General features: G+C 54.5%; 1 protein-coding gene across 1 annotated transcript; it reads left to right on the top strand.

The window, feature by feature from the left end:
• The first annotated feature begins 262 nt into the window (after positions 1-262).
• On the top strand, positions 263-10,091 carry EFS (embryonal Fyn-associated substrate). The gene is made up of 6 exons (XM_032265442.1): positions 263-1,721; positions 5,496-5,774; positions 6,048-6,188; positions 6,290-7,012; positions 7,369-7,461; positions 8,823-10,091. Exons 1-6 carry the CDS (start codon positions 1,704-1,706, stop codon positions 9,255-9,257), a joined length of 1,689 nt encoding a protein of 562 aa, XP_032121333.1. The 5' UTR covers positions 263-1,703; the 3' UTR covers positions 9,258-10,091.
• The last annotated feature ends 683 nt before the right edge of the window (positions 10,092-10,774 follow it).

Here is a 10,774-nt window from a genome sequence, read left to right as displayed (position 1 = left end):
AAGCCGAGAGGCTCCGCTAAAGGCCCCGCAGGGCGGAAGGCGTGCGCTCCCTCCCATGGGAAAGACAGATGTGGGGCTAATGAAAAGGAGGCCGAGAGGCGCGGGGCGGCGGGGGAGACGGGGGCGTGGCAGGGAGAGGAAAGCTCCCGAAGGCAGCCGACCGGACCAGACTACCACGATCGCCAGCCGCGGAGTCTGGAGGAGGAAGGCGCGGGGGACTGGGGACTGGGACTAAGGCGCGGATGTTGCGGGGGCGGGGAGAGGGTGGGAACAGACAGTTGGACCTGAGGGTCCTGAGCTGAAACTCAACACCCGCCTTTGGAAGGATCGTCCCCCTTTCTCCTCCGCCCCTTCCCTTCTCCACCCCTTTCCCCTCCCTCCTTTCTCTTAATCCCCAGGACGGAGCCCCGCGACGAAGAGGAGAGGGGAGAGGGCCTGAGGGGAGGAGAAAGGGACTGCACTGAGAGGGGCCTGGAGCCCAGGAAGGGGTGGGAAGGGCAGCCGTGAGCCAGGGTTGAGCCCGGGGGCCACGCGCGACCCCCCCGGAGCCTTCGCAGCCCTCTCAGTGTCCCCACCCCCAGCCCAGGCGAGTCCACAGGACCCGGGCCTCTGCTCCTCCTTCGCCTTTTTGCTCATTTTGCTTTGTGGCCTTTCTTTCCCTTCCCAGAGACACCTGGGAGCTGCCCCCAAGCTATGGGGCGCGCCGCGGGGCCCTGCCCAGGGTGCGTGTGAGCGGGACCTGCGAGGCCCGCGCCGGGTGCCAGGGGTGGGAGCCGGAGCGCGTGGCGCTGAGCCCTGGAGCCGAGGGCTGGAAAGGGGCTGGGGCTCTCCACCTTCCGGGCGTGGGACGCGCGTCGCGAAGGCAGTCCGGTCTGTTCCAGGGGTGCCTGCGTGCTGGTTGTTGCAGCCCCGGGCGAGGTGCCGTGGTGGCGACCTCAGACCCCTGGGAGAGCTGAGTGAGTGCGCGCGTGAGAACCGCCGCGCCGCGGGGGGTGCCAGTGTCTGGGCAGAAGCTGCCACTCCGGTGACCCAGCCGCACGGCCACACTCTCGGGGGCCTTTGGCGCCAAGCAACTTGAGACAAACATCTCAGTTCTCGCACTCCCTCGCTCCCAGCGGGACCGCCGCAGACCCCAGCCCTGGTAGCACCGCTCTGCACCGCGGCGGTAGGGTGGAGAGGGTTGGCCCCCTAAACTCGCTTGTCCAGCCGAACCGCCCCGGCGGCTTCTCCCAGGCGGCTTCTCCCAGCCCTCGAGGCTCTCCTGAGCGGCCTGGAGAGGCGTCGAGCGCAGCCCAGCCCCCGCCTGCGCCTGCTCGTCTGTCTCGGCCCCAGAAAGGAACTTTCGGCTCCTGTGGGCCCGAGGCGCCCCTGCGGCCTAGGGCGGGCAGCTCCCGGGCCTGGCCGAGACGGTGGCGCCCGGGAGGCCACGGGGACAGCACGGAGCGCGCGCCCTTGGATGCCGTCCCGCAGCGACGCCCCGGCCCGCCCCGCTCCTCCTCCTGCCTGGATAGCCTGCCTCTCCTTTGGGAAGTTTTGTGGGTTTTCTTTCTCCTCCTCCAACTTTGGCGGAGGCCACGACTCAGGCGCCACAGCTGGGGGCGGCCTCCTGGCCTAGAGGCCGCGGACCATGGTGCGGGGCAGCCACCGCTGAAGTCAGCAAAACCGAGCCTGGCCTGAGGCAGGCTGCACGGGAGGCCAAAGCCATGGCCATTGCCACGTCGGTGAGTCCACCAGGGAGAGGAGGCTACCGGGGAGAGACCTCCACGGCCTGCCCTGCGCTCCTGTCACTTTATTTCTGCCCTCTCTTTGTCTCTCTCCTTGGTCCCTTTCTTCTCCAGGAGGCTGTGTCCCTCTCCTCTCACTTTTGTTTCCCTTCGCCCTCTCACTCCTCATGCCCTCTCCTCCTGGCTCCAGCTCGCCCCTCCTCCCCGCCTCCTCGCCATTCTCCTTTTTCTTCCTAGAGGCTGCGCCTGAATAAAGGGGAGGGGGCAAGTGTATCCCGAGTCCTGCCTGCTCCCTTTTGGGCGGGAACAGATGGCCACTGGTGGTTGGCGGGGGCTTGTGATTGGGAGGCAAATGAAAGGTTTGGAGGGAGTTGAAAGGACCTAGTGGCTCACGGAAAACAAGAGGCTGAAGGGCCCACGGAGGCCCATCTCTAGGGATAAGGAAAAGAGGGAAATAGAGCAAAGGAGGGAGATCAGGCAAGGAGAAAGAGAAGACAGAGGGAGGAGGGGAGATGATGTCAGCCAGCCTCAGGCCACTTTCCAGGGATGAGGACAAAGGGAGGAGACAGCTGGCATGATGGGACAGTGGGAGGCGGCCTCCCAGACAGTTCAGAGGCCCTCTGAAACCCGCAATAGACTGGCTGTTCCCTCACTAGTCAGCTGGGCCGCTGCCGGGGTATAGAGCAGGAGTGGCCACACCCATCATCAATCAGTCCATCAACAACTCCGTCCTGCAATGGCAGGGCCCAGAGGCTTGACCCCATTGGACAGAACTCAAACTTAACACAGGGAGGAGCGCTCGGCAGCCCCACCTCTGCTTTCTGTTCTGCAGTCTTGGCAGTCTACATTCAGGCAGCTTTGTTCCAACACCCTCTTCCAGGTCCTGCCTAAGTTTCCCAGGGAAGCGAGGCTGTCACCTGCTTTCTGGTCCCTTCTCAGTGGGGACTCTGGGAGAGATAATTGTGAGACTGAAAAGAGAAGCACAGAGCCACCCAATGTCCTCCCATACCCTTTGAGGACAAGTTCAATTTTGGTTCTTTCTCCAGCCAAACTCGCTTTTTTTAATTTTTTTTTTTTTTTTTTTTTTTTTGAGACAAGGTCTCACCCTGTCACCCAGGCTGGAGTGCACTGGCACAATCATGGCTCACTGCAGCCTTGACCTCCTGGACTCAGGTGATCTGCCTGCCTCAGCCTCCTGAGTAGCTGGGACTACAAGCACACACCACTACATCGGCTAATGTTTTGTATTTTTTGTAGAGGCAGGGTTTTGCCATGTTGCCCTGGCTGGTCTCAAACTCCTGGGCTCAAGCAATCCACCCTCCTCAGCCTCCCAAGGTGCTGAGATTACAGGCATGAGCCAATGCACCTGGCCCCAAACTCCTTTTAGTTCCTCAATCTGTAATGATGGCCAGGAAACCCTAGCTCAGGGTGGGGAAGGAGGCCCTCTGGAGATAGAGTACCTCTAGGGGTACTCTGGCATAGAGATGCATGGTTCAGGATCCAACTGGTCAGCTTTGTAGTCCCAAAAAGGTGGATTTTTCTTTTTGGGGTCAAGGGCACTTGTGCTAATCAAACTCACAGGTTTCTAATAACAGTTATTATTTATTGAGCATTTACTGCACCTGGCCCTGTGCTAAGCATTGTCATAGTTTCTTTATGCAGTTCTCACAACCACTTTGTGAAGATAGTGCCATTATCATCTGAAAATGGATAAGTGAATAGGGAATTCTACCAAGGAGGAAATTGAGACTCAGAAAACTTAAATGCTGTGTCCCGTTCTTCCCTGGGCTAGAAAGGGACAGAGCGCCAAGCAGTGGGTGGCAACGGTAATCCCAGCTACTTAGGAGGCTGAAATAAAGCATTTGAGGTTACAGTGAGTTATGATTGTGCCACTGCACTCCAGCCTGGGCCACGGAGCAAGAGCTGATCTCTAAATTAATAAATATTTTAAATAAAATTTTTAAAAGAAAGGGACACAGCCAAGACTCAACCCCAGGTCTGCCTCTGGAACCGTGCTTTTAATCCCCATGGCTAGATACAAAACACTGATTTATAATTTACTACTAAAAAGAAAAGTGCAGCGCTAACCAGGAATTTGTGTCATCTGGTTGGCATGTTTTCTTTGTGTGGGACAATATCCTTTAGAAACCAAAATTTAATCAGAAAATGGTTTGATGAGTTGGGAATCAGGCAAGAAGAAGCAATTTGTTGTTAAAATCACCCAGCCATGAAGGGCCGGACAACCCCACCACCAGAGGGAAACATCAGCCAAGAGGAACATGCACTCCTGCTGACTGAGCAGGGCATCCTTCTCCCCCGGGTCTGGTGGCAGCCTGCCTGAGATCTTTAACTTGAGACTTTTTTACTGAATTAGTCAGTCCATTTGGCTACCTGGCTAGTAGTGCCTAACTAGCTGCTCTCAAACACTACATGTAAATCACCACTGCCTGGGATCCTACCAGCAGTCATCATCATTTAACAATCAAAACTGAAGCTGAACATAATTGTATTTAAGTGGTTTAAGCTTAATTCTACCAAAGGACATCATGGAGCAAGAGCACTGCGAAGGGTTATAGCAAAGGGAAATTGGATACAAGAAGGCCTTCTATGCGTTTGACTCACTTTTGAGTTAGGGAGCCTCGGAGCCGCTGTTACTACTCTTTCTTTTAAGTAGATTCCTACATTTGTAATTGTGGAGAAGCAGTAGAACAGTGAGTGAGAGCACAGGCTCTGGAATCAAGCAGCTTAGGGTTCAGATTATGCCCCACCAGCTGTGCCAGCGATATGGCGTGGGGCAAAGTACTAACCTAGCTCTTCCACTTTTCTTTCCAAAATGGGGTAATGATGGCTCCTCCCTTGTAAGGTTGTTGTGAGAATTAAGTAAGATTAGTTGATTAATGCAAAGATTTGCACAGTTTCTGGACACATCATTTGCACTTGGTACCTGTGACTTATTACCTGAACATGAATCCCTTGATGAAAAAAAGCTTATAAGCCCCCACCAGACACGACACGAAACAGGACGATACATGTTTGCTTTGGTTGGCCTGCCAACCCCTTTCATACACACACACACTCACAAGAATATACACTTTTCTCCATGGTAACCTCAGCCTTTTCTGGTAGAATCTTATTTCCTCAGACTGAGAGCAAAACAATTGCTTCGTTTCTGTTTTCTTTCTTGTTATGCCTAGGCACACTGTCTGGACTAGGCCTTTCCCAGTCTCAAAATGAGGGATCTCTGCGGCTACTTAATCTCTTTTGCTAGTGAGGGATAATGACTCAGGAACAGAGAGAAGGTAAAGGAGATTCTGTGAGGGACCGTAGCAGGGCTTCTTCATGAGCTTTGGAAGAAATTCATTCAACATGTGTATTGACCAATTCCAAGTCAGGCCTTATTGCAAGGACTAGAAATATAGCAGGTCCTGTGTTCACAGCGTTTACAATATGAGGGAAGAAATGGATACAAAAAAAAAAGCAAATTATGGGGATGGAAACAATAGGTGGAGATAGACAGAGAATAGGGTGGGGAGAAGAGTAAAGAATCAGCCTCTCTGAGGAGAGCTGGTCTAGTTCAAGGAACAGAAAGGAAGAGGGAGAATGCAGCTGCTGAAGCTGGAGAGAAGCTAGGGCCCAGGCAGGAAGGGCTGTATCCAGAGTTCAGGTTTTCAGCTTGAGGGAAATGCAGAGCTCCGAAGGGTTTGGAGCAGGAGTGACATTACCTGAAAGGGGTCTGAAGACCCTTCTCCCCACTCCCACCTCCCCCACCAGGCCCAGCTGGCCCGGGCACTATATGACAACACTGCTGAGTCCCCCCAGGAGCTCTCCTTCCGCCGAGGGGACGTCCTACGGGTCCTGCAGAGGGAGGGCGCTGGTGGACTGGACGGCTGGTGCCTCTGCTCCCTACACGGCCAGCAGGGCATTGTGCCCGCCAACAGGGTGAAGCTCCTGCCTGCTGGCCCAGCACCCAAGCCCAGCCTCTCTCCTGCGCCCCCAGCCCAGCCTGGCTCACCATATCCAGCCCCAGATCACAGCAATGAGGACCAGGAGGTAAGAGTGGGAGCCTCCCCAACCCCAAGCCAGAAGAGCCCCATTCCTCCCCTACTGTCCCTACCCAGGGCCTGCAGCAGGTGGGCAGGGAGAACCCTGAGGCCACAGCTCTTCACTGCTCTGCACTGGACAAAACTTGTCTACCAAACATTCTGAGCTGTGGCCCTCTCAGTATAGAGGGAGTTGGAAGGTCTCTAAGCTCCTTGAACTCAGACATTATCTGATCACTGCTCCCTCCATTCCTCCTGATCCCCCATCTATTTGATCCCTCAGGTATATGTGGTGCCACCCCCAGCTCGGCCCTGTCCAGCCTCAGGACTTCCAGCTGGACCTCGCCCACCCTCTCCTGACCCCATCTACAAGATCCCCAGGGCCAGTGGGACCCAGCTGGCTGCCCCCAGAGATGTCTTGGAGGTGAGGGTTAGAGGTCCCTGTGTACGTTGGGTGGGAGACAGATGGCCCCAAGGGAGGGTTCATTGCTGAGCTGACAGGTAACTGACCACTCCTCTCCACAGGTCTACGATGTGCCCCCTACCGCCCTCCGGGGGCCCTCCAGTGGCCCCTATGACTGCCCCGCCTCCTTTTCCCACCCTCTGACCCGGGTTGCCCTGCAGCCCCCTGAAGAGGATGATGCTCCCTATGATGTGCCTCTGACCCCAAAGCCATCTGCAGAGCTGGAACCAGATCTGGAATGGGAAGGAGGCCGAGAGCCAGGGCCCCCCATCTACACTGCTCCCTCCAACCTGAAACGAGCATCAGCTTTACTCAATCTATATGAAGCACCCGAGGAACTGCTGGCAGACAGGGAGGGCAGGGGCACTGATGAGGGGATCTACGATGTGCCCCTGCTGGGGCCAGAGGCTCCCCCTTCTCCAGAGTCCCCTGGAGCCTCGGCCTCCCTTCACCTGGACGCCATGGCCCAGCTTCTGCCCAGAAGTCCCCCACCTCCACACAGGCCTCGGCTCCCCTCAGCTGAGAGCCTGTCCCGCCGCCCTCTCCCTGCCCTGCCTGTCCCTGAGGCTCCCAGCCCCTCCCCAGCACCCTCTCCTGCCCCAGGACGGAAGGGCAGCATCCAGGACCGGCCTCTGCCCCCACCTCCACCCCGCCTGCCTGGCTTTGGGGGCACCAAGGTTGAGTGGGATCCAGAGGGCAGGGAGGTGCAAGACGACCCAGCAGGACACCACAATGAGTACGAGGGCATTCCGATGGCCGAGGAGTATGACTACGTCCACCTGAAGGTGAGTGCCCCTCAACAGCCCCACCAGGGGGACCCTTGGGAGACCAAGGGGAGGAATGTGGAGGCCTAGGGCACAGAGGCAGAGCCTCCCTGCCTCCCTTCTGTCCCCCTTCCCTCTCCCTTGGCCCTCCACCCTGCAACTTCAGTACTTGGCCACAACACTTGTACCAGTGCCACACCGTTTTCCTCTAGACCCAGCCTGGGGCCACCAGAGCTCTCTAGAGTCAAGGGACTACAACCTCTGATAAGAGAAGTGTCCTTGGGAAGGAAGTGGGGCTAGGAAGGGGCAGAAAGGCTACAGAGGCCACCCCGTCCTGCTCCCTCACCCCAGCACTGAGACTCAATTCCCTCCTGCAGGGCATGGACAAAGCTCAGGGACCCAGGCCCCCGGATCAGGCCTGCACAGAGGATCCTGAACTGCCTGAGAGTCGGATGCCAGCAGCACCACAGGTGACCCTGGTGGGAATGGTGCTAGGGAAGGGGGCTGGTGAGGGAGGAACAGGGACTTGGGAGAAAAGCTGAGCCATCGAACATGGAAGGAAAGAGGTTAGGATGGAGTGAGAGTTCACAGGAAGCAGGGAGGGACAGAGTGGAGGCGAGTTAGAATCCTACAGGAAGGAACTGGAACTTGGAAGAGGATGTTAGGAATTCAGAAAGAGGGGAAAGAATGTGTTGGAGAGGAGTCAGAAAAGCAAGCAGCCAGGAGAGCAGAAAGTTTCTGAGCTGTGGGGTCAGAGCTGGGCCTGGGGACTTCTAAGCTTCCTTCCAACTGTGAATTCCTGGGCTCCTAAGAGACCTGGCTCCTAATCCCAACTCCACTATTGAGAAGCCAGGGGCTTTGAAGCAGCCAGTTAATCTCTCCAGGCCTCAGAAAGTGAGGTGGTTTCCTCAACCCTGTGTAGATGGTCGCAACACAATAGCTGCCATTTATCAGATGTTTACCAAGTACCAGATCCTGTGCTAGGCACATTGCATGCGTTAGTATTAACCATAGTCACAGTTAATACACATCTGAGGCTGGGCATGGTGGCTTACGCCGGTAATCCCAGCACTTTGGGAGACCAAGGTGGGCGGATCACTGGAGGTCAGGAGTTCGAGACCAGCCTGGACAACATGGTGAAAACCCAGCTTTAAAAAAAAAAAAAAAATACACATCTGGTGCTCATGGAGTGCAATGCAAACCTCTGTGCTAAGCCCTTTCTCTACATCATCTCAATTGATCTTCACTGCAGCCTCATGAGGTACATACTAGTACTGCACTATCTAGTACAGTAGCTACATATAGCTATTGAGCACTCAAGATATGGCTAGTTCAAATTGAAATATGCTATGAATATAAAATGCACCCTGGATTTTGCAGACTTAGTCTGGGAAAAAATATCAGTAATTTTCATATTGATTATATGTTGAAAATATAACATTTTTATATTTGTAGTTAGATAAAATATACCAGGATTTTTTTTTTTTTTTACTGCTTTTAATGTGGCTACTAACACATCTAAAATTTCATATGTAGTTTCCATAATGTTTATACTGGACAGTACAGTCCTAGACTCCCTGTTTTAGAGTTAAGGAAACCAAGTTCAAAGCCTTGTCTGAAATCAAGTTTGAGGTTATTTGAATCCAGATGTATCTGATATCAAGCATTGGGCACTTCACTGCCACTCTCTCTAGAATCTAAACTTTCTGATGGGCAGAGATAAGAATTAAAAGTATTGCCCTTGGGAAGAAAGGGAGGAAGGAGAAAAGAAGTGAGGGAGGAAATGGCACTAATGAGAATGTTCCCTCTGACCACTCCTCTTGCCCCTCAGGAGTCCCTGTCCCCAGGGGAGCCGCTGGTTCTGTCCACTGGAGACCTACAGCTCCTGCACTTCTACGCTGGGCAATGCCAGAGCCACTACTCAGCCCTGCAGGCGGCCGTGGCAGCCCTGATGTCCAATACCCAGGCTAATCAGCCCCCACGCCTCTTCGTGCCCCACAGCAAGAGGGTGGTGGTGGCTGCTCACCGCCTGGTGTTTGTTGGGGACACCCTGGGCCGGCTGGCAGCCTCTGCCCCTCTCCGAGCACAGGTCAGGGCTGCAGGTACAGCACTGGGCCAGGCATTGCGGGCCACTGTGCTGGCTGTCAAGGGAGCTGCCCTGGGCTACCCATCCAGCCCTGCAATCCAAGAGATGGTGCAGTGTGTAACAGAACTGGCAGGACAGGCCCTGCGATTCACCACCCTGCTCACCAGCCTGGCTCCCTGAAGGTCCTTTGGCACAGTGCTGCCCCTCCCCTGCCTGCCAAAGCCCCCCTCCAGCCTTAGGTGGCTGGAGGACTTTGTTAAGGGACTAGGAGAGGTGAAGGTATCTTTCCCTTCTCCTGCCCTTTCTGTCATCTCAGCCTCTCACAGAGGCGTCTTCTCCCCCAACCCACAGCTTTTTGTACGAGCCATTTTGTATAAATTATTTATATTTAATACTATTCCCTGTTTTGTCAGGAGCAGGTACTAGGCTCTGGGGCAGGGAGGAACTGGACCCTTCTCTCCTCAGCCTAGGGTGGAGGTTACTGCACTGCCACCCACCTCTGGAAGACTGACCATGAAGAGTCAGGTGGCAAAAACCTGGGGCCATACAGAGCCTCTCTCTTTTTCTGTTTCTTGGCACTAGAAGATCAGTGCTGCACTATTAGCCGAGAGGGCAAGACATAAACTGCCCAGAGATTGAAGGTCTCGGAGAGACCAGAGGGCTTCTCCCCACAGAAGGCAGGAAAGAGTCCAGAAAACCCATGTCTGGGACCCAGACATGGGTGTGCACCTCAATAAACCCTGCTGTCTGCCTCCCTGACTCTGCCTCTTGGGAGCATGGTGAGCAGCCCTGGTGCTCAGCAGCTATACCTATTGGACACACACTGAACAGGATGCCTTTTGGGGTTTGGGGGAGATTTTGCTCCTTTCTTCAACAACTATTCACTGGACAAGTTTTTTGCTCTCATGATGGTCCAGGCACAGTTCTGCAAGTATATTGTGAATGTATCATTCCAGTGGGATACACAAATAAGTCAGTTAACATATATAAATAAAAACACAAACCTGCCATAGATTTGACATTTGCTGGTGATGGAAATCAGCAGGGTGATATGAAGAAACTAAGTAGATGAGAGGAGAGGCCAGTGAAGGAGACTTTAGACAGGATGGTTGAAAGGTGAGATCTGAACCGAAACCTAAAGGAGTAGAGTCCAAGGACTAGTGTCACAAGAAGGCAAACCCCGATGACTGACCTGAGAGCCTTCCTTCAAGACTTCATTGTCCAATGATGTCATTAGAGAGGTGTCAATGTGGAGAGAAGCTGGCCACACAAGGACCTTGAAATGTGCCGTCCTGGAAAGGCCACCCCAACTAAAGGCCCAGCCTCAGCTTTGCACCACAGGATAGCTCTGGCCAACTAGAGACTGCTGCTGGCCAGTCTGGGCACCCTCTTCCTTAAGTGACCCCAAGAGGGTCCAGGCTTTCACTCAGCTTCCCAGGTAGATATCGCAGGATGACCTACTCATCATCCTTCTGGACAAACCATTTTCTGGAGGATCTGCATGGCGTGGTGGCTCGCACCTTTATCCCAGCACTTTGGGAGGCTGAGGCTAGAGCACTGCTTGAATTCAAGAGTATGAGACCAGCCTTGGCAACACAGTGAGACCCTGTCTTAACAAAACATCAAAAAATTAGCCAAGTGTGGTAGCATGTGCATGTAGTCCCAGCTACTTGGGAGGCAGAGGTAGAAGGATCACT

Source organism: Sapajus apella, unplaced genomic scaffold (genome assembly GCF_009761245.1).
Source record: "Sapajus apella isolate SASKATOON/1434 unplaced genomic scaffold, GSC_monkey_1.0 scaffold151, whole genome shotgun sequence".
NCBI lineage: Eukaryota > Metazoa > Chordata > Mammalia > Primates > Cebidae > Sapajus > Sapajus apella.
This window is presented reverse-complemented; position numbering and strand designations above follow the sequence as displayed.